At 44.2% G+C, this 24558-nt stretch overlaps 1 protein-coding gene across 5 annotated transcripts in view; it reads left to right on the top strand.

Annotated features, from left to right (window-relative positions):
- The window catches only part of LOC148516719 (zona pellucida sperm-binding protein 3 receptor-like), a 230671-nt gene that overhangs the window by 160591 nt on the left and 45522 nt on the right, over nucleotides 1-24558 (top strand). For all 5 annotated transcript variants that reach the window (XM_088479583.1, XM_088479581.1, XM_088479582.1 and 2 more), the window contains 2 exons: nucleotides 12123-12219; nucleotides 12611-12690. In XM_088479583.1, coding sequence (XP_088335709.1) covers nucleotides 12123-12219; nucleotides 12611-12690 — 177 coding nt within the window. The remainder of the gene's footprint in view (nucleotides 1-12122; nucleotides 12220-12610; nucleotides 12691-24558) is intronic.

Raw genomic sequence — 24558 nt, 5'->3', positions numbered from 1 at the left:
GCATACTGGTGTCAATCTGTTGGAAAAACTCAGGGATGTGATAATAAAATGGCTTACCCAGCTAACATTTTCCTCAGGATTTGTCATTTCCGATATAACAAGTAACATTATACAGGCATTATAAGTAGGTGAATTTGAACATGTACCATGTTTTGCACATACAATAAACTTGGTGGTCCAGAATTTTTTTTTTTAAATGACAGGCTCATGTAGGAAATGCTATCTGTGGCCTATACATTTATGGGCATTTTCTTAATTCAGCAACTGCATGTAAAAGATTGCAGCAGCTGCAAGAACATTTCAATTTGCCATTCCAACAACTGAAGCAAGAGGAAGTAACCAGGTGGAATTCAATCCTTTATATGCTTCAGCGACTGGAGAAACAGCAAAAAGCCATCCAAGCCTACACTACAAGCCATGACATAGGGAGAGGAGGGGGGATGTACCTTACTTCAGTACAGTGGAGAATGCTTTCAGTTTTATGTAAGATACTGAAACCATTTACAATCATGATCAATGAAGTGAGGGCCTGATTCAGACCCGCTCATGAGCGCTGAGCGCTCGCAAGCAGGTCGTTGGTGGCCCAGTGCGCATGCGCACGAGGGAGCCGGCTCCGTTGTGCGCATGCGTGAGACCTGGATAGCAACGGGCAAACCGTCACTCCGGGTCTCGTACTAAAGGGGGCGTGCTGTCGATGTTGAGTGACAGCATGCCCCCTTTGGTGGGCGTGCCGGGGCATGGCTGCCCAGATGGAGGCATTCCTACCATCTGGGGCCGGTCCCACTGACATCACAAGTGATGTCAGTGGGAGTGCTTTCGGCTCTGTTTGAGCCGAAAGCACTCTAGGGCTTGCGGCAACGAGACCCTACCACAAGGGTCTTGTCGCAAGCCGAATGGTTGCGATGGTCTGGTGCCAATCGTGAGTACTATTTTATTAACGATCTATCGCACGATCCATCGTACATTGGGTAACTTGACTGACAGATCCCTGTACATGCCCAATCGCCATCTTGTGCAGCATCATGGGTTGAATGAGAAGGAAGGACGTGAATGAGCCTGCACACCCAAGTCTGGACTATATTGTTTTGGTGAGTATATTGCTGCTGCTTTGATTCACCACCACTGCCTACCAATGTGAGCCACCCACTGTCCCCCTATAAATGCATGACCCAGCCACTGCATGCTTATATGAGGTGGGCGGTGGCTGGGTCATTCATTATACACCCTGTCTACTTATGTGAGCCACCCACCTACCCACTTCCCACCAATTTGAGCCACCCACTCTCCCCCTATAAATGCATGACCCAGCCACCACCCATTTAAATGAGGTGGACAGTGGCTGGGTCATGCATTATACATCCTGTCTACCAATGTGAGCCACCCACCTACCCACTTTTCACCAATGTGAGCCACCCGCTTCCCCATATAAATGCATGACCTAGCCACCATCTGCTTATATGATGTGGGTGGTGGCTGGGTCATGCATTATACACCCTGTCAAACAATGTGAGCCACCCACCTACCCACTGCCTACCAATTTGAGCAATCCACTATCCCCCTATAAATGCATGACCCAGCCACTGCCTGCCTATATGAGGTGGGTGGTGGCTGGGTCATGCATTATACACCTTGTCCACCAATCTGAGTCACCCACCTACCCACTGTCCACCAATGTGAGCCACCCACCTACCCACTGCCCACAAATGTCACGGACCATCTATTAAATATCTAGAAAATATTAAAACACCATAACAAATATATTACAACACCATAACATACATATTGCAACACCATAACAAATATATTACAACACCATAACAAACATATTAAAACCCTGTAAAAACATATTAAAACACCATAACAAATATATTGCAACCCTGTAAAAAACATATTAAAGCACCATAACAAACATATTAAAACCCTGTAAAAAACATTAAAACACCATAACAAACACTAAAAACCTGTAATAAAAACATATTAAAACACCATAACAAACATATTGCAACCCTGTAAAAAACATATTAAAACACCATAACAAACATATTAAAACCCTGTAAAAAACATATTAAAACACCATAACAAATATATTGCAACCCTGTAAAAAACATATTAAAGCACCATAACAAACATATTCAAACTGTGTAAAAAACATTAAAACACCATAACAAACATTAAAAACCTGTAATAAAAACATATTAAAACACCATAACAAACATATTGCAACCCTGTAAATAACATATTAAATCACCATAACAAACATATTACAACCCTGTAAAAAACATATTAAAACACCATAACAAACATATTAAAACCCTGTAAAAAACATTAAAACACCATAACAAACATTAAAAACCTGTAAAAAACATATTAAAACACCATAACAAACATTAAAACCCTGTAAAAAAAATATTAAAACACCATAACAAACATATTAAAACTCTGTTAAAAAATATAAAAACACTACAACAAACATATTAAAACCCTGTAAAAACACATAATAAAACACCATAACATGAACAAACACTTAAAAATTTACCTAAAAATTAAAATATCAACATTAAAAATCACAAAACTATTTACAATTATTGCAAAAACTGTATACAGTATCTCCATATTTTTCTTCTTCCTAGAAATGTCTATTGATAAGGAGCGTGAATTTATCACAGGATTCCTGGAGATCCTGCAGTCCAAGGAATGTCTATGGCAGATAAGCTGTAGACAATATGCAAATAGGTCCAAAAAATTGGCAGCGTTGGATGAGTTGCTGGAGTACACCAAAAAGTTTTGTTCGGATGCTACCCTCAAAACTGTCCATGCCAAAAATCCAAAATTTAAGGACGGTGTATGTGAAGGAACGTAAGAAAGTGGGCAAATTCAAGTGGACTGGAGCAAGCATCGATGACCTCTATCAGCCCATGCTGTGGTACTACAACCTGATTACCTTCATCAGCGATCAGGAGCCACAATGCCAGTCTCTGGTCTTGATGCCCGAGTGAGAGGGAGAAGAGGAGGCGGCAGAAGTGAGTGGATCGTCTGTGGATATTTTGGTAAGTAGAGACACAGTTCATACACCAAAATCCCTCACTTCTTTGGCATGTGTGGTCAATGTTGTTGGAATTGGAGGTGCCGACACTGATGTAAACTGGGCAATCTCCTTTGGTTGTCCTGCATCTTCTGGTCTAGCTGTGACTCGTCCCCATTGTGTTGTTTTTCTTCGCAAAAAGTTATGCAGCACACAGCACGCCATCACGACCCAGTCTATCTTGTCCACACATAGGTTTATGGTGGTGTAGAAAATGCGGAACCGGTTACTCTGTATTCCAAATGCATTTTCCACAATGCACCGTGCCCAGGATAGACGATAGTTGTAGATTCTCTTCTCTCTGGTCAGGCCCCCCTGTGCAAATGGCTTCATCACATGGTCATGTAAAGCAAAAGCCTCGTCTCTGGCGAAAATTGTAATTTAGGCCGTGCTTTGTCTCATCCAGTGATGGCAAGTTGGGGGTTTTGTTGGTGGGTCTCTGGTAAAATGCCATCTGTTTGAAGGACCCACCATCCAAAGCATGGCCATTCTTGCCAACATCCACAGACAAAAATTCGTAGTTGGCATTCACCACTGTCATAAGAACGATGCTGAAGAAGCCTTTATAGTTGTAGTAATATGATCTGCTGTTGGCAGGTGGGTTGATGTGTATGTTTTCCATCGATGGCTCCTCCCCAGTTAGGGAAATTCCAACGTTGTTCAAACTCTTCAGCTATGGTCTTCCACTCATCCACAGTGTTTGTAAACTAGAAAAATATAAAAAAATGGGTTAAAACATGGCTATAATATTTTTTCTGCATTCTTTTCCTATATAGAACCTGATTTGTCTCAACTCCGGACATCAGTCTGATCGGGGACAGCAAGGTGGATACCTTATCCCCATGCCCACTGACCATTCAATGCCCCCAACATCTTCCGCACCTCCCCAAAGAAAAAAAAGGCATGGGAGAAAGCAACAGCAACCCACCAAGGACATATTCCTGCAGCAGGCGGAACAAATCCTCCAAAAACAACCTGACTAAATTAATGACTTTCTGTCACATATAAATAGAGCTATGCGCAAAATGAATGGCTAAACACAGAAGGAGTTCCAGAGGCTGGTATATGAGCTGTTGACTATGGGCCTGATTCAGACCCACTCGCGAGCGGCTGTCCGCTCACAAGTGGGTCGATGGTCTGCAATGAGCATGCGCACGACGGAGGGAGCTCCGTCGTGCGCATGCGCCAGACACGACGAGCGAAGGACTTTCCTTCGCTCGTTGTGTCCGATCAAAGGGGGCGTGCTGTCAATGTTGATTGACAGCACGCCCCCTTTGGTGGGCGTGCCGGGGGCGTGCCTCCCTGACGGGGGCGTTCCCACGGGAACGCCTCCCGTCAGAAGCCGGCCCACTGACATCACTAGTGATGTCAGTGGGAGTGATTTTGGCTCTGATAGAGCCAAAATCACTCCGGAGCTTGCGGTTGAAAACCTCAACCGCAGGCTCCGGCTCGCAATTTCGATGGTCGCGATGGTCACGACCATCGCGGCCATCAAAATGCACGCTCGTATAGCCTGTGGGTGGTGACCCACAGCTATACGAGCGTCCAGGAGGACGCTCCATGAAAATGGAGCCCGGCCCTCATTCAGAGTGTGCGCTCTGCTCAGAGCGTACGGCTCTGAATGAGGGCCTATGTCTCTTAATTCAAATCTGCCTGTATCAACATATATAGCAGACCCTCTTATGTGCTCACCTACCCCAACTGCCTCTGTGAGGCCCCCCAGCCCAGTTGGAGGCTACTCCCCCACCCAGTACCCCATCCACAAGCCAGGCATTTTACACAGCCATGTTGGAGACAAAGGATAATTTGCCACATTTTTGTAATATGTAATGTCTTTTTTTGTATTATTGTTGCCTGTACTATCACCAAATTTTATCACTCCCAATAGGTACTGTATGGTATACGGTGGTAATGACGCTGATTGGACAAGGTCACTACAAACATGGCGCAATTACAGATTGATGGAAGCCGGGGGCCATAATCTGTACATGTGCCAAGTGTGTATTGGCCTGTTCAATCTGGCATCTGACCCACCGTATAGCATTCAGCAGCCTAGCTATTGGGACTGGTGATAATGCTGTTTTCTACATTTTATATGCATACTTAAAAATGTATATTTAAATTTAAAAAAATTGTTTTAGTTATTTCTATGCAGTGTTGTTGGCACAGTGTTGTTAATGCAGCCAACTTTCACAAGAAACAAATGTGTAGTGTATTTTTTTTTCTTACCTTACAATACTGGTACTTCAGCACTTTATCAATAGCCTTGCAGGTCTCCGGGATGATGACGCCGAAGGACTGAGGGGAGATGAGAATCCCAAACTTCAGGTCTTCCAGTGACCTTCCTGTAGCCAGGTACCTCAGAGTAGCGACCAGCCTCTCTTCAGCAGGGATTGCCCTCTGCAGCCTTGTGTCCTGCCTCTGGATGTGGGGGCTCACCATACTCAGCAACTCCTGGAAGGTGTCATCATCCATGCGCAGGTAGTTGCTGTAGTCGTCCGGGTTGTTCTTCTTGATCTCCATCAGCAAGGATATGTGAGAGTGGCTATCCCTTTGCAGCAGCCACTCCTTGGTTCAGCATGCTTTCCTCCTTCGCTGGGCCCTATCCTTCATCACCTTGACCCCAGCATAGGTGACCAAGCTAAATACAAAGCAGGGCACAGTAGCAATGTACAGGATTCATCAGGTATCCACCTAGCCTCACTAGTAGTAGAGCAGAATGTGCACAGAGTTAAAATGACACCTGCTTTTTATACCCCCTAGCTAGCCCCACCCATTATTTAAATTTCCATCCAATCATGAAGATCCTAGTGCATTGTTTGGTAAGCTCATCGTGCTCAAGCACACGATTTGGACTTCCGACACGTTGCACAATAGATCGTGAGATCATGTATAAAATTAGCGGCTTTTCAGACCTAATTGTGCCCACGACTGCCGGGAAACTCCCGGGGAGAGTTCAAGTACACGATGTCGGATTGTGAGCACATCGCCAAGTGTGTAGGCACCTTAAGAGTGGGTAGGAGGGTCTATGGACAATTCCATCATGCACCACTTTTTATTATGGGCTTTGCCAAGATTATGTTTGATAAGCAGTGTATATTACTATACTTTACTGGGACCTTCATGTTGTGTAGTATATTGCAATATTATCCATTTTGGATGCTTTTTTTAATAGTGTTTTCCATTTCGCCGATTTAGTTATATTAACACTGTTATTAATTAATCGATCAATGCTTTACTTGACTTCCACTAAATACTCCACCTTTGTTTGCCTGTGCTGGCCTCAGGCCTCTGATCTTTGACAAATTAAAAAATGTATAGCATTATGTAGTTTATATGGAAACTGGCAGTATATTTGCCACTACAGTGCCACTCTAGATGTGCTATATTCTTTTTTAAACTGCCATGTGTTTGTGCCACTGCTTTTGTCACTTAATTTAGCTAGTCTGCTCACTGCAGCCTTTGGTCAATATTGTGAGCTATGAGATTATCAAAATTGACTGGAAATTAATGTTATTGAGGTTATTAATACTGTAGGAACATAAACAGGCCCAAATTACATTATTTTAGCTGTTTTTATAAATTAAAAAAAAAAATCCAGATCCAAAACCAAAATACTTGAGGGTGGCTTTGGCAAAACCAACACCAAAACACAATGATAAATTAGAATCAAAACCAAAACACGGTGTTCCAAGCACATCTCTAATAAATAGTTGATGTCTTGAATGTCAACATAGTTTGCTTGTCGACATGGATGTTCGTCCGACATATCATATGTGGACATTCATAAATTCCACAACCACCATGTCAATCATGCAGTTTTCCATGACCATGTCGATGTACTGGTGTCATCATTCTGAATGTCAATATTGTGAATGTATACCGTGAGTTGCATAAAGATACACATACAGGGTGGGTCTCACACACACAGATATACATAGACAGGAAGGTTCATAGATAGAGAGACAAACATACACAGTGGGGTCACATATAGAGACAAACACATATACAGGAGGGGTCATGTATAGAGATCCACATATACAGAGAGAGTAACATAAAGTGACATAAACTATAGAGACATTCACATATAAAATAAGGGTCACAAATAGTGATATATGAGATACACATATACATAGAGGGTCAAATATAGCAACATATAAAAGGAGGGCCACATATAGAGACATAAACATGGATGGTTACATAGAGACATATACATGGAGGGTCACATATAGAGACATACACATGGAGGGTCACATATAGAGACATATAAATGAAGGGTTACATATAAAGATATACATCAGGAGTCACATATAGAGACATATACATGGAAGGTCAAAAACCATCAATGGTTTTGCCATCAATGGAAGAAATCTAATGATTTTCCTCCATCAATGGCACAGAGCTCTTTTATGTTTTTTTTTTCCCATGGCTTGGGACATGGTGCCTAGCTCCACTCCCAATGTATCCCATGAAGCCCTTCCCCCACCATTGATTGGCTGCTACATGGTGAGTAATAGAGCAGGGATGATCATCAAAACATAACCATTGATAGTTCCTGTCAATAGTTTCATACCATCATGGTTAACCACTAATGATGCCATTGATAGTTAACGCAGTGATGGCCATTTAAAGCCATAAGCAGATGTAGCCCCACCCACTGCTTGAGTCTGAGAAGCATGTGTTGGGCTTCACCAATCAGTGTAGCACATAATCCTCTGACCCTAGGTGTGTTATCAGCCATAGTGTTATGTTCAACTGTAGATACTGGGTCTCATTCAGACCCGATCGCGAGCGCAGGATTCTCGCAAGCGGGTCGATGTTACCCAAATGCGCATGCACACGACGGAGGGAGCTACGTCGTGCACATGCGCGAGACCCGGCTTGCGACAGCCAAGCTGTCGCTCCGGGTCTCGCACCAAAGGGGGTGTGCTGTTGATGGTGAGTGACAGAACGTCCCCTTTGGTGGGCACGGCCGCCTGTACTGTCTTATGGATAATTCAGCCCTGTTTTTAAGTTATAAAATGTCTAATTATTGAATTTGAAAAGTCTTGTAATTTCCCTTAGATTGGTCTTTAGTTTAGATTCCTAAATAGAGGCATGAATTTTTGATTATTTTCTTCTTAGTTTTGATACAGTACTTATTGTCATCCAGGAGTGCAAACAGGCTCAAGGGTCTATTCATCATTGGGAGCCGTATGGTTTGCAAGGATCCACCTCGCCATGGGGAATAATTATCAGCGGGGCAATTTAGCATTGCTCCAGTGAGGAGAGAGGTGCTCCGAAAAGAAGCTATCCTTATGATTAGTAGCACAGCTACAGAAGTAACAGAATTACTTACCTCTTCCCTTTGCCGGCTTCTGCGCATGTGTGACCTGAGGTCACGCATGCGCAAAGCTGCTGGGGAGGCAGTGAGGAGGCAGCGGAGGGATCTTCTCATCCACGGAACTCTTTTCCATAAGTAAGAGCGGGGCCTAAAGAACAAGCACCATCTGAAGATGAGAGATAGGCTAAAATATAAAACACTGGTGTAAAGAAATTTAGGGGCATATTCAATTTCAGGCGAAAAGTTCCGTACTTTTTGCATGCCGGACTTTTCGCCGACATCGCTGGTTTTCAATGTATTCCCCGTATTCAATTAGAAATCGGCAAAAACGGGATCTGGTGAAACTCTAACATGCGAAAAGTACTGTCAGATTTGGGGAAATCAGCCTGACACCCCCAAAAGATGCACTGACATTGGGGATCACTCTAGATTCCCCTGCATAGCCTTGCTGAATGTATTTGGGGTACTTAAATGCTCTCAATAGCTGCTATTTAGCATCTTTGCATAAGTGGTGAAGAACAGCATTTAGCAGGGGGTTTTTTTGGTGAAAAGAGGTAGTCCCAGCAAATTTGGGGTAACTGAAAATGGGTGCTAGCATATTTTTAAGTTGCTAAAGTGAAGTTTATAAAATCGTAAAAAATCCACCTTCCGCAAGCACCTACAAACTTAAAAACACATGTGGCATCTTTGCGGACCCCCTGGAATCTATTTCGCTAGTTTTTAAGTTTATCCCCCAACTTTGGACTTTTTTGCCCCCAAATTAAAAGTACTTTTTTGGGGTGATCTAAAGAATTTACTTTTGGGGGACTGTCCCAAGGGTGCAGTGGTGTTCCCACAACTTTGCACCCCAAAACCCCAATTCTGCACTTTTTTCGACACCTATTCATAGGCGAAAGTTTTTGCATTGAGTTTACGCAGCGGCAAAAAGTCTTTGGAATTAATGAGGACACTTTTCGCAAGGCGAAATAACATCACTCGCGATACTTTTCCGCAGAAACTAACTTCTTGCACCTAATTGAATACGGCCCGATGTGTTAAACCAAGTACTTTTGTGATGAGTAGGAGGCTGTGCAACCACTGTCCAAACTAAATATAACTATAAGGGATACATTTACATTTACCACCATGTTTGGAGTTTTTTGAGGGGCGATTTACAAACTTCCAGATTTATTATCAGTTAAAGATGAGTCCACGCAGGGGTGTTTCTAGAGAGGAGAGGGCCCATGTGCAGTCTCTGTCACGGTCCCCCTCCTCTCAATCTGGCGGCCGGCAGTGCACTTATAAACTGTGGCCACTAGAGTGTGCCCAAAGTTTATAGCGCATGAGCAGGTCACCGGGAAAATGGCCAGCTCCGCACTTATAAACTCTGGGCACTAGAGTGTGCCCAAAGTTTATAGCGCATGAGCAGGTCACCGGGAAAATGGCCGTGGCGGCCATTTTCCCTGTACTGCGCATTTGCAAAACGATGGGAAAATGGCCGCGGCGGGCATTTTCCTGCCGTTTTTACACCGCTAACACCGGCACTGACGTGGAACTCCAGAGAGGTAAGTATAATATGGGTGCAGGGTATGAGGGTTGCACCCATTATAAATACGCCCGAGGCCACGTTTGATTGGCTGACCATCTATTAAGCACAGTAGCCGGTCTTAACAGACATGGGCCCTGATTCAGACCCACTCGCGAGCGGCTGTCCGCTCGCAAGTGGGTCGATGGTCTGCACTGCGCATGCGCACGACGGAGGGAGCTCCGTCGTGCGCATGCGCGAGACGCGACAAGCAAAGGACTTTCCTTCCCTCGTAGTGTCTGATCAAAGGGCACACGGGCCCCTGGGTCCAGGGGGGCCCCACACCGCACACCCTGCCCCCATTGCATTACTTACCTCTCTGTTGCCCCACATCGGTGCTGGGGTCCGCCGCAGTAATAACGACTGGAAAATGGCCGCTGCTGCCATTTTCCCATCATTTGTGCATGCACAGTACAGGGAAAATGGCCGCCACAGCCATTTTCCCGGTGACCTTCGCATACTCTATAGACTCTGGGTGAACTCTAATGCCCAGAGTCTATAACTCCAGAGCTGGCCGCGCACAGCTCAGTGCACTGCTGGCCGCTGGACAGAGAGGAGGGACCCATGTCGGAGACTGCACATGGCAAATATTGAAGTTGGCTTAATTTATACCTATAAGTGCTGGATGATAAATCTTGAAGGACAAAATTGCCAGCTACTGTATTACAAAACCACCACAAAATGTAATCTTTAATACATTTAGTAATAAATGTGCAATAATAACTACTTGCATGATTGCATCTGATTTAGATATCTCAACATTAGATCTTTAAACTTATATATAAAGTTCATTGGTCTGTTTGTTTGTTCCGATTATGCATTCGGACACCCCTGCACCGATTAGGATAAAACTAACATGAGGTGGTCAGTTGGATCGATGGCCAGGTTTTAGGGTGGTTAAGGTCCCAGTCAGACCTCCCGCTGGTGTATGATGGACAACACTTTGACCCTGGGAGTCTGTTCTGAGCCTTCCACTGGATGGATTTGGACAAAAACTTCAAAAGTGGTAATATTGGATCCCAGGAGACATACTAGGGAGTTGAGGTCCCATTTAGTCCTCCTGTTGGTGTATGCTGGACAGAACTTTGACCGGGGGAGCCTATTCTGGCCCTTCCACTGGATGAAATTGAATGAAAACTTCACAGAGGGGTGGCAATTGGTCGGGGATGCCTAATGAAATGGTTGGGGTCCCGGTTGGATCTCACACACAGAAAATTGTGCAGGTCAGAAATTTGACCTAGGGAGCCTGTTCAGAGGCGGGGAGCCTGTTCTATGTCTTCCACTGGATGGATTTGGATAAAAACTTCACAGAATGGTAACATTGGATCCCAGAAGGCATACTAGGGGGCTGAGATCCTAATTAGACCTCCAGTTGATGTACTCTGGGCAGAACTTTGACCCGGGGACACAGGGCAGAACTTTGACCCAAAGAGTCTTTTCTCTGCCTTCCACTGGATGGATTTGGATGATACCACATACTAAAACATAAAAGCTTTAAACCCAGGCAATGCTGGGTACTTCAGCTAGTAGATAATAATATGAGACATCTTTCTTCTCCTGGCCTGCATTTAGCAAGGAACTTTCATGCTACTTCCTTTAGAAGAATACATTGCAAGCACTGAAAAATTATTTTAAAACATATGAAAATGTGTTTATGTAAACCTAGATCTGAAGAATGGGTTGGGTTTTTGACGACCGTGCTCGGGATCCCATCAGCCAGAATCCTGACACCGTCATCCCGACAGGGTTAGGGTACCGACATCTGTCGGTCGGTGTCCTAACTCTCCCCCTCTGTGTACCTCTACCAATAACCTTACCTCTCTGGTGTCTAAACCTATCCTTCCTCTCCCCGCATCCTAAAAGTAACCCTCCCATCTTAGTGCCTAACCCTTACCCTAGTGACTAACCCTAACCCCTAACCCTCCCTCTAACCCCAATACTTACAATACCTTCAGGATGCCAGCTGTCAGGATGACGGTGGTCGAGATGCCGGCATTGGGATTCTGACAGATGTCGGGATTCCGGTGTCGGCATTCTGATCACCAGAATCCCTGTGGTCGGTATATGACCGCATCCCCTCAATAATATCTATTTAAAAGCAAATATATTTATTTGATATTAGTAGGCCACTTACAGTTTTTTGTCACTTACAGTCATAACTTGTGGAGCTCCTCCAAACTCTGGGAATACTGAAGTTGAAGCTAAAAACTTTGCATTTGGATCGGAAGCAATTTATAAATGTAAAAAAGGGTGAGTTTAATACAGTCTTTCAAATATTACCGTCAGACCATAATCATTAAGCTTTACCTTATTAAAATTATATACAATGAATAATGAACAATGCACGTGGTCTGGTTTAATCTAATGCAGAAATTGTTTTAAATTGTTAGCTACAGTTTTTGCTTACAAACATTTGTAATATAATTCAGTGTAATATCAAGCCAGTGAAGAGGTGATGATAATCACAAGCAAATGTTTTTTAAAATATGTGAAATTTGATGTTCTTATTGTCACTAAAGATTTTGGACTTTGTACTTGGCAATGAGAATTAAATTGTAAAGCAATGATTGTCGTGTTCATAAGGTTCTCCCAAGTGACTACTCATGTTTTTAACCAGTTTTATATTTCCTTTTATATTTAGGTACAAAATGGTATCTCAAACCAATTCAATGAAATGTACAGAAAATGGATATTGGAGTGGTAGTATCCCTGATTGCAAAGGTAACACATTAAAATAGAATGTTGACTTGAATTATTTTACACCTCTGGTATTACAAATAAAATACAAGTAAAATAACATAGTTGACCAGCACTGAGTAATTTAGCTGTAATTTAAATTTATTATATATTTCTATATATAACTTGTTTTCAGACATGGGAGAAGTTGTTTTAAGCTGTAGTTTTGCTGAGGTTTTGAAACCAGTGGAACCTACCACAGATTGATGGTGGGTTCTAATCACGAAATTCAGCATTTACTAAAGGTCACTAAATAAAGACCTGCCATCAATCCCTTTCAGTTTACCCTTATCCTGCCACAAAGCAACTGCAGTTATGAAGCAGTACACCGGCTAATATATTTAAAAATTAAAACATTCGTGAATTAAAAAAAAAAAGCTAGGGTCCACCCAATATGGAAAACTGGCCCCAGGCCTTGAAGCCTAGACTGGTGGTCAGGATCCCAGGACAGACCTTCTCCAAGGCATTGCCAACTGCCTGGAGGGATTGGAAGTGACGCAGCAACAGTTGGCCCAGTTTCTACAGGAGATGTCTCTCCACCAGGATAACCTTCAGGCTTCTCTAGTTACTGTGAACTTACCGAATACCTCAAATCCACAGGCCGCACTAGTCATCTCCGCTCCAGCCACTCCATCACATCTGCATCTGCCGACACCCAATAAATTTGACGGGAACCCTGAGTCAAGCCGGGGTTATTTCAACCAGTGTGATGTGCATTTCACACTCCAGCCTGCAAATTTCCCTTCCCCCAAATCTAAAGTGGCTTACATTGTGTCCCTTCTTTCTGAATCCACCCTGAATTGGGTATCACCACTGTGGGAAAGATCCAACCCGTTACTGGACAATTGTCCCGAATTTCTGGCCTCTTTTAGGAGAATCTTCGATGAGCCAGGAAGAACAACTTCAGCTGCCACTGAGATTCTGCAACTACGCCAAAGCAACCATCCTGTGAGTCAGTATGTAGTCCAGTTCCTGATGCTGACTTCAGAGCAGGAAGCCTTGATCACAGCATTCTGGAGTGGTCTCTCAGACCAAGTAAAAGATGATCTCGCCACAACAGATCTTCTTACTTCACTAAATGAGGTCATCTCACTCTGTAATAAGGTCAACCTCAGATACCAAGAACACCGAGTCGAGAAGTCCAAGAGAGATCATTATCGTTTCCGCCCAGTCACTCTTCCTACTGCTTCTGTACCTGAATCACCCATTGAAGAGGCCATGCAAATCAATAGAGCTCGTCTATCCACCGAAGAACGGCAAAGACATCGCTGTGACAATTTATGCCTATATTATGGAGGGACTGGTCACCTGGTGGCATCTTGCCCTCTTCGTCCTGGAAACTCCCACTCTTAACTGGCATAGGGGACACCAGGTTAGGAGTTATATTTCTGTCTCTGTCTAAAAAAGAATCGACTTTGTCTCTCTCTTTGGAATTTGAACAACATTCTAAACCAGTACTTTCTCTCCTTGATTCAGGGGCAGTTGAGAGCTTTATCACCTCTGAACTTGTCCAGGAGTTCTCAATCCCCATCAAAGCACTTGATCACCACATCATTTTATCCACAGTAGATGGCAGCCATATCCTTAATGGAACTGTAACCTCATTAACACAGCCAGTATGAGTCCGGGTGGGGGCTCTCCATACTGAGTTTATCCAATTTTTAGTCATCCCCAAGGCCTCTCATGGGATTATTCTAGGCTATCCCTGGCTGAATAAACACAATCCCAAGATCGATTGGAACTCTATGCAGATTCTGTCCTGGGGGAGGCGTGTCATGAGTCTTGCCTGCCTTGTATCAAACCTGTAAAAAAGATACAGATATCTGAGTATTCACAGCTTCCATGTCAGTATCATTCTTTTTGTGATGTGTTTTGTACAGCCAGGGCAGACTTCTTACCGCCACACCGAGACTTGGATTGCCCCATCGAGTTGTTACCGGGCAAGATCCTACCACGTGGCTGCACCTACCCTTTATCCCTGTCAGAGACCAAGGCCATGTCCGAATACATTCCGGAGAATCAGCAAAAAGGCTTCATCAGACCTTCCACCTCTCCAGCCGGTGCAGGCTTCTTCTTTGTGTCCAAGAAGGACGGAGGCCTCTGTCCTTATATGACTATCGAAGACTGAACAATATTACGGTGAAGAATTGTTAACCTTTGCTCTAATCACTAAGTTATTTGATAGGGTCAAGGGATCTACAGTTTTCTCAAAACTGGATTTAAGAGGAGCATACAACCTCATCCAAATACAACCTGGAGATGAATGTAAGACTGCTTTTAACACTCGGGACGGACACTTTGAATATTTAGTAATGCCTTTTGACTTAAGCAACGCTCCAGTGGTCTTCCAAGGGTTCATCAATGAGATCTTCAGGGACTTGCTCTATTCTTCAGAAGTGGTGTACCTCAACGGTAGCTTAGTTTTCTCTCCCTCTCTGGAGGCGCATCTGATGAACGTGAAGGAAGTCTTGTCTCATCTTAGGAAGAACCATTTGTTTTGCAAGATTGAAAAATGCATTTTTGAGGTCCTTTTCATTTCTTTTTTGGGATACATAATATCCGGATCTGGGTTGGAAATGGATCCTAAGAAGGTGCAAGCCATTCTTGATTGGTCTTGCCCCACTTCCCTAAAAGCTGTCCAGAGATTCCTAGGGTTCGCCAACTATTACAGACAATTCATTAAAGGATTCTCTACTTTAGTTACACCTACTGTATATCCACGCTAACTCGGAAAGGAGCAGTTCCCTCTCAACGGCCCCCAGAGGCTGAGTCAGCTTTTCAGTTGCTTAAACAAGCATTTATCTCCACTCCCATCCTGAGACAATCTGATGTTGAATACCCTTTCCTTTTGGAGGTGGATGCTTCTTTCGAGGCAATCAGAGTTGTACTGTCTCAGAAATTTGAGGATAATGGAATCCGTCCTTGTGGATATTTCTCAAAGAAATTCCTACCAGCATAGAGGAATTATACCATAGGAGAACAAGAACTGCTGGCAGTCAAACTTGCCTTTGAGGAGTTGGCGATATTTGCTCAAAGGTGCCAAGCATCCTATCACAGTTTTTACAGACCATCGAGACTTGCTTTTTCTAAAAAACATCCACTGTGTCAGTCACCGTTTGGCTTGCTGGGCAATTTTTTTCTCCCATTTTTAATTTCTCTTTAACTTTCCAAACAGATTCACAAAATCTGAAGGCTGATGCCCTATCATGATCTATCTCATCCGAAAACCCTACAGAAGACTCTGCAGTGTCTCCAGTCCTGGAACCCAAAGTATTCACTACCATCAATGTTCAACTTCCTCCGGGGAAAGTTTTGTGGCTCACAAACTCAGGAAACAGCTGTTGACATGGGCCCATAAATTTCCCTTTTCCGGCCACACAGGGGATTCGCAAAACCTTAGAATTCCTCCAACAGTCCTATTGGTGGCCCGCCATGAAAACCAAAATTTCTGAATTCATTTCCTCTTGCACTCACTGCGCACAGCACAAGACCTCCCGGCAAGCTCCTGCAGGAAAGCTTCAACCTTTGCCCATACTGACTTGTCCCTGGACTCATTTATCCATGGATTTTGTAACAGACCTACCTGTCTCTAATGGATACACGACCATCTAGGTAGTGATCGAACGCTTTTCTAATACCACTCAAGAAGCTGCCTTCTGCTCCAGAACTGGCTCAACTTTATATTTCTCACATATTTCGTCTGCATGGGTTAACAACTGAAATTGTTTCTGACCAAGGGGTCCAGTTCATGGCCAGATTCTGGAGGAATAGAAGGAAAGGAATCTGGGGAAAGCTTCTGCACCAGTAAATATTTATTTAAAAATAAGTGTGAAACCCCAATATAAAGAGTAAGAAATTCAATATTTATGCGACGTCTGGGGCGTGCTGCCAAGGACAAGATACAACATGGAAGAGAAATAAAAAAGAAGACAGAAATGTCCCTTGGTTGGCGCACTAACAAAAAATGTGATAAAATGTAAGTTTTATTAAACAATATTAAAATTGTATATATAATAATCTCTCCAGTGAAATATAAAGAATGAAAAAACGTCTCAGTGTGTTAATTATTGAAATGAATAGTGTTATTGGTACACCTGCGCGTGTAATGGTGACACAAAAATGGATATTAATAAATAGAAAATCTCTCACAAATAAGTCATAGAATATATGCAAATCCAAAAATAGCAAATCAAAAAATGCATTAAATTGGGACCAATTATATGTGGCATGCTATAACATCCCTATAAGTGGGATAATATTCTGCAATGTCCACTGCATGTCAATATTGCCATGATATGCATGTGAGAAGTGGCCGCAACATACTCATATACCTAGATTGCCACCTATAGCTGAAATGCACATAGAATCTAATGCATTTAAACAAAGGTTGACTTAACTGCTGCAAAGCCAACAAATAACTTATAACATCTAAGGGGCTGGAATTATATTCCGTATAGACCGACTAATATACTTGTAATCAGTCAATTGGCTCAAATAATATAGATTTCATATCACAAATGTCATGCAGGAGTAGGAGATTGATATCCTATATTATCACCTTATCCCCTCATATTATCCTACCATGTTATTGGACATAATTGGCTATTCATTAGGCTGCAGGTAAACATGCACATGTGCTGTCTGCAGTGTATTCAGCTAATCTCTGGGGAGAAAGCCAAATCTTCAGATATACAATGTTGCAGTGTCACAGCGTCTTGTTATCATGTTAGCAGCACATGTAGCCATTTAAATCATAAGGGTATTTGCATTAGCTTTGACACTAAGAAAACCCATGCCCAAATTAGGGAGTATCTGGGAAAGAAGCCAAATTTTAACAGCACACATGGTGTGTATAAATGATTTTAAGGTCAGATAACCTGGGTTGCACCGTTTACACTGCACCATTTCCTGGGTCCATCCTGGGTCCAGCCCTGGTAGCTACCTGGGTTGGATTGCAGGGTCACTTGACCCAGATTATTTTTCAGGGACCCTTTTACACTGAGCTGCGACCCAGGTAGACCCAGCAAAAACCCAGGTTTTTGCTGTGGTGTAAAAGGGGTATAGCAAGAGCTCTATTCAGTCACATGGTATACACTATCTGAGCCTTACACTAGCTCACTAATAATGGTTGAATTCAGCAGTATAAGTTATATGAGTATTAGGTTTGACTTAATTAATATAATATATATGAGCATTACATCAGCTCAATAGAGATGTGTCTCATATACAAAGCGCATATATCAGGTGAGTACTAAGTGAAGTATTATCTTCTTTTTACATCACATCACATCACATCACTACAGACGTTTGAGCAGTAACATATCTGCTCATGCAGCAGTAAAATCCCTGCTGCTGTTGGAGATAAAACAAATTCTGGATTCACTAATCCGCTATGGTCAACTCCAATATCTCTTGGACTGGAAGGGTTACGGACTGGAAGAAAGATGTTGGGTGAAGAGTGAGGATGTCAATGCATCCCATCTAAATTTAATTCTGAAAACCAAGAGGTCACTCATAAAGGAGGAGGTATTGTCACGACCAGGGCTGTGAGGCGTCAGGGTCAGCGGCACTTACCTGTCCGGATGCTCTAGCAGTGTCCTTTTGGTGGGGGCACGGGCATGTGGAGGTCTGCGCTGCATGGTACAGGGGTCTGGAGGCATAGTGTCCTGGTTGCTAGTGTGAGCATAGCACACTCTGGCTGCGCTGCAGTGCGACATGGGCGCCATCATCTTGGATTGATTTGGTCAGGTGACTCTTCTCGACCAGTCCAGGCAGAGCATTCCGGGAGTCCTAGCAACCAATCCTGCACTTCCTTCTGGTATTTAAGGGCTGATCTGCAGTCCTTTCATTGCCAATGCAGTGCTATTCCCAGCCTAGCTGGGTGCTAGTTCTCTGAGCTCCTTGCTATTTTCTTGTCTCTGCTGTGTTTCACATATCTATGCTCCAGGTTCCAGCCTCCTAGATACCATGTGGTCCAGCAGTGCTACTCCCTGCTACCACCCCTAGATGGAGCCTTGCTTCTACAATTCTGACAGACGGTGATCCTCCCTGACTACCCAGTTACCTGTTGTGTGTATCCACAGTCCGTTCTAAGTATACACCTCTGCCAGTATAACTTCTTTGCTAGCGGGCCATAACCTCTCCTGGATCTACCCTGGGTTCATTCCCACAAGTACCCGATCCTCTTGTGACAACATCTCTACTTCTAAAAACCACTTTAGTAAATATACCCCCTGGAGTTGAAGACCTGAGGCATCTGAGTAGGGAGTGGGGTGGCTGTCAGTCCTAGACAGGTGGTGTCCAGAATTCCCATGGCACCTGCATTCAGTGCATCACCAGCTGTCCCTCTGAGCTGACCCAGATCTCCCTCTAGCCGCCTTCTCCTCTGTGTTGTGGCACAGCAAGCGTGATGTGACAATTTTACACTGTGTCTCTGAAAGGTAGTAAGGAAGGTAAGTGTGGGCTAGGACCAAAGAGAGATGCAAGGAGCTGGAACCATAGACACAGGGAGATGGAGAGACAGAGGGGCTAGAGAGACACAGAGGGGATGGAGAGAAAAAGGGCGGCTGGAGCTAGAGAGACACAAGGGGGCTGAAGACACAGGGGTCTGGTAAGACACAGGCAGTCTGGAGCTGGAGAGGCACATAGGTCCTGGAGAGAAGCAGAGGGCTGGAGCTGGAGAGACATATGGGGCTACTATAATTTATAGACTAGGACAAGGGAAGCCAACCCTGTCCTCGAAAGCTACTAACAGTTCACGTTTTCCAGACCACCCAGCTGGTGCGCAGGTGTAGTCATTACTCACTGTCACATTTTAAAAGATCCAATGGTGGAGCCAATTATTACACTTGTGAGACATGGAAAATATACACTGTTGGTAGTTCTCGAGGACCAGGGTTGATTACCCCTGGGCTAGGATCTAAAAACTTGAAGATGAATGAGCTTTCTAGAAGTTTTTTTTGCAGCAACATCCAGATCCTTACACTTTAATTAGTCCTGTTGACAATATTGTTGTCAAACTTATTAGAGATTTGTATTTATAATTACAAGATTGTCAAAGTCAGGCCTATGCAAAAATTCCTTTGGGTTTACTTTTTGTACATACTAAGCAATGGCATGCTATTCTTGTGAGAACTCATGAGTGTAAGGTCTCTGGTAATCCAGAGATTGGTAAAATGATTAATAATTTCTTCTTCAGGGTCCATAGGGATCCACAGGGATACCATGGGGAGATAATGTGGTTGGAGTGATCCAGGCACCAAACAGTTAAGCGTCCAGCTCACAGGATGCCTCAGGTCTTCCTCCACATATACCCCACCCCCATCCACAGGTATTCAGTTGTTCGTTTTGGTGCGACAGGATTCACCTTTGTAACAGGAGACTGCTCAGGCAGTCCAAAGCTTTTATTTTATGTTTTCTTTTATTTCTATGTTTTTGAGTTAGCGGTGTTGAGCGTCTGTATTAAGACGCATGCACTGTGACTCCGTCTACCTCCACCAGGCTGCAACACCAATAATGTCTCTGGTGATTTTGGTGGGTCACAGCAGAGCTTGCTAGCAGCGATGACTGCAGATGCACAGATGTCAGGTAAGGTGATTCCTTGCTTACGGGGAATTGCGCGTGGCAGTCCTTGCTTCTGGAGCTGGAGACGCACCGGAAGCTGCTGCAGTGAGGGGCTGTCTGCTCCCTCACTAGACCACTGGGGCCTTATGGTCTAATGCCAGGGATCAGCAGCAGATGCTTCTGCTGCCATGAATCCAGTGTACCCAGCCAGTTGACGCAGCTTAGGGGAGTTAGCTCTCCCCCGGCAGCTCCTCCCCCAACCCAGATGCAGATCCATCAAAGGTTTTCCCGTGTTTGGGTCAATCCTCCTACCCTCCACATGCATATTAGATGCTCACAGTTCACTATCGGTGCTCTGCTAAAGTGTTTTGGTCTCAGGAGGTTTTGGGTCAGTCTCCCTGTATACCTCTCTCCTGGGTCAGGTATATTGTGCTCTATATCCTACCAAGCCTTGTGTTTGAGTAGTTGATACAGGGTCTATGGCAACTTAATTACATATGCATTTTATATGACTGTTTGCTAGCTGCTGTGTTGTTACTGCCTTTTATTTTCTGACTGTCAGTTATAATTATCACTGTTTTTTTCTCCTCATCCCTCTGTTGCAGGTGTGTGGGGGTTTTCATTTCTACTTCATGTTTACTTGTTATTTGTGAAGGCTGTCACATTACATTGCATTATTACCTTTATAATTGATATGTCAAAAAGTAAAAGGAAACAGGAGGTGGAGGCCCCTGTGCTGATTTCATGTAAATCCTGTTTGGCAGCGTTGTCCCCTCAGGACATTATAAAGGATGGTTTGTGTGCTGTCTGTTATAAAGAACCACATCACCAGTCCAGTATACCAGCCCCTATACAGGAGCCATCTTGGGTGTCCTCCTTGTCTCAGGTGATGACGTAGCTAGTGGATCGTTTGGCTATTCCCACACTGCCTCCTTTAATAGGATACCCACAACATGCTATGTTTACCCCACCTATACATTCTTCTTGAGTGGATGTTTATGCCCAAGCAAGTCAGAGTATGGCTCAGTCGGCTGTTGAGAACAGACCAGTAGTCAGTAAGTCTGCTCTGCATGTAGATTCAGACACATCATCAGAGGAATCAGATGATGAGCCAGGTTCTTCTCCAAGGTCAGTGGATATTCCTTTTTTGGCGAGGGTGGTCAAATCAATCCTAAATATAAAGGATGAAGAACCAGCTCCTAGAAAGAAGGCTCCAGTGTTTAAACATCAGAAGGTGGTAAAAGCTGAGTTTTCTAAATCTGAGCAGCTCACTGAACTTATGGAAGAAGCATGTAATAACCCGAAGGCACAACCACAAGGTACCCAGATACGGATCCAGGACCAGAGACCCTTCAGCCACCTTAGTGGACACACTGGCAGTAAGATGGGACTTTAAGCTGGTGAATCTCTTTCCTCTGATTTCCCTCCTCCCAAGGGTCCTTAGGAAATTCAAGCAGGAAAGCGGAACAGTAATATTAGTGGCTCCTGCTTGGCCCACACGTCATTGTTTCACCAACATAAGGAATCTATCCATAGACTTGCCATTTCCTTTTCTTCTATGGCCGGATCTGTTAGCACAGGGGACCTCATTCAGAGTCAGTCGTTGCGGCCGCTTAGTCATAGGGGAAAGGGGCCAGATATGCAAATGAAGCGATCGTAAGTTGCATCGCTAAGATGGGTTCGTTAGCTGCATGACCGAAGGTAAGAAGCGATCGTAACACTAAATACACTCCCCCTTCTCGATCGCAACACACGTCATCTCCAGGGATATAAGGATTAATCGAGACCATCGGGACCCATTGGAGCTGATCGCAGAGCTAAAGGCTGACCATACCATCTCTTAAGCACTATGATCTAGTCAGTGTAATAACCACCCATGTCACGTGTGCCATGACAATACTTTGTTAATTATGTACTCCCATTAAACTCCCCTCACATAGTCAGGCATGCCTGCGTTTGGATCTCCACACCCCCGTTCACAAGCACCTTCCCCTGTTACCACCCACAAACAGATCATTCTGTCACTCAAACTAATGACCTGGCTGTTTTCAAGGAGAGAGCAATTTCTGATCATAACAGCTAGTTTGCGCACGCGCATTGTGAATTTTATGCATGCGCAGTTAGCGAACATCGGTTGCGTATGACCGAGTGGCCGCAATGACCGACTCTGAATGAGGTCCACTTTCCCTGCCTACATCCAGACTTACCCCATCAGTCTTTGATGGCGTGTCTCTTGAGTCTTCCTTCTTAAGAGCCAAAGATTTCTCCAGCTCTGTGATTCAAACGATGCTTAGGGCACAAAATCTTCTTCTGGCCGCATCTATTACAGAGTTTGGCATTCTTTTGGTAATTGGTATTCCCACAGAAAGTATGATCCTAAGGTTTTTAGGGTTTCCCAGGTACTTGCTTTTCTCCAGGCTGTGTTAGATCATGGTCTCCATCTGGCCAACCTGAGAGTGCATGTTTATGCACTGTCAGTCTGGTTCCAGAGAAGGATTGCTTCTTTGCCGGATCTTAGAATTTTTTTTCAGGGGGTTCTCCAAGTTTAGCCACCCTTTGTCCCACCGTTAGCACCGTGGGATTTTTCTTTGGTTCTCAAGAGGCTACAAGTTCTTCCATTTGAACCTCTGGACTCTGTTTATTTTAAATGGTTGACAGCGAAGACACTTTTTCTCCTCGCTATCTCTTCTGCACACAGAGTCTCTGATTTGGCAGTGCTCTTTTGGATAGAGCTGTTCTCTGTACAAGGGAGGGTTACCCTCCTAAAGTAGTGTCCTGTTTTCATGTCAATGAAGAGATCGTGATTTCTGCTTTTCAGTCTTCAAACCTTTCTGTAGGTGAGGCCTCCCTGCTCTCTGTATCTATGTGGAGCGTACAAACTCTGTTAGAAAATCAGATGCTCTTTTTGTGCTATATGTTTTTCACAAATGAGGATGACCAGCTAACAAACAGACTCTGGCTCGATGGTTACATATGACTATCTCTCAGGTATACACACAGGCTGATCTCCCTGTCATAATCACGGCAATAGCACATTCTACTCGGTCTATGGGTCCATCGTGGGCATTTAGTTGTGGTGCCTCTGCTGAACAATTGTGCAAGCTAGCCACGTGGTCTTCTGTCCACACTTTTCTTAGGTTTTACGCATTTAATACATTTGCCTCTCAGGATGCTTCCTTTGGGCAATGAGTTCTCCCTTCTGCTCAGGAGAGTCCCCACCCTTAGGGGAACTGCTTTAGGATATCCCAATGGTATCCTTGTGGATCCCTATGGAACTTGAAGAAGAAAGTAAGAGTTATGATAGACTTAACATTGATACCTTTTTCTTCGAGGTCCATAGGGACCACAGGGCACCCACCCTGATGCACCTGGCTTCATTGGGTAATTTTTCTGGTGTAAGATTGTTCTTCCTTCTCCTGCCTTGGGCTTCTTTACTGAACTGAATGCCTGTAGGCCGGGAGTGGGGTATATGTGGAGAAGGATTTGGAGGAGGACCTGAGGTCCTGGGAGCTGAAAGCTTAACTTTTTGGTGCCTGGATCACTCCAACCACATTATCCCCCCATGGTATCCCGTTGGACCCTATGGACCGTAAAGAAAAAGAGTTATCAATGGTAAGTCTACCATGACTCTTATTATTTCCTATACAGACTTTAGCTGTGAGGGAATATGTAAAACCTTTTAGGTGTGTGCCCTTAGTAAAAGTCTTAGAAGTCTATTGGACTTGTATTACCTTTGCACAATCCTGCTAAGCTTGGGTCTCATATTTAATGGATTCTATAGTAAATTAGAGTTAGTTTCTCTGTGTGTTCAGCGTATTATTAAGTTGCATGAAGTCCAAATCTAGTGATTGACAGGTGGTCGCCGTTTTTTGCTCAATTTTAGGTGCAATGTTGGGCATTGTATTAAGTTTTTCAATACTATACCATCTGTGGCCGGAGGCCGGCCTCACGTGGGGAATGGCGGCCACGGCACTGAAGGGGTTAATCCCTGTGCTGCAGCGCTATTTTTAAGGTAACAATGGGCGCTAGGCGCCACATTTAATTGTAGTATTGGCGCTAGGCGCCATCTTTTAAATATGTTAGCGGCGCTAGGCGCCGAGGGTTTTAAATAAATGTTTCATTTATGTATTTCCCTGCCGCGGTCCAGCCCTGCTCTGGCGGCCGCGGCAGGGATGAGGCAGGGAGCCACTCAGCGCTCCATGCTGGGAGCCGGGAGTGTGACTCCCGGCGTCCCAGCTCCACAGGGACGCCACTGGTCCCTCCGTGCCGGCTGCTTACTGCGGCCAGGCA

The sequence above is a fragment of the Taudactylus pleione genome, unplaced genomic scaffold, assembly GCF_031769625.1.
Source record: "Taudactylus pleione unplaced genomic scaffold, aTauple2 ptg000242l, whole genome shotgun sequence".
NCBI classification, from domain to species: domain Eukaryota; kingdom Metazoa; phylum Chordata; class Amphibia; order Anura; family Myobatrachidae; genus Taudactylus; species Taudactylus pleione.
Note: the sequence above shows the minus strand (reverse complement) of the source record. Positions and strands in the feature narration are given on the sequence as shown.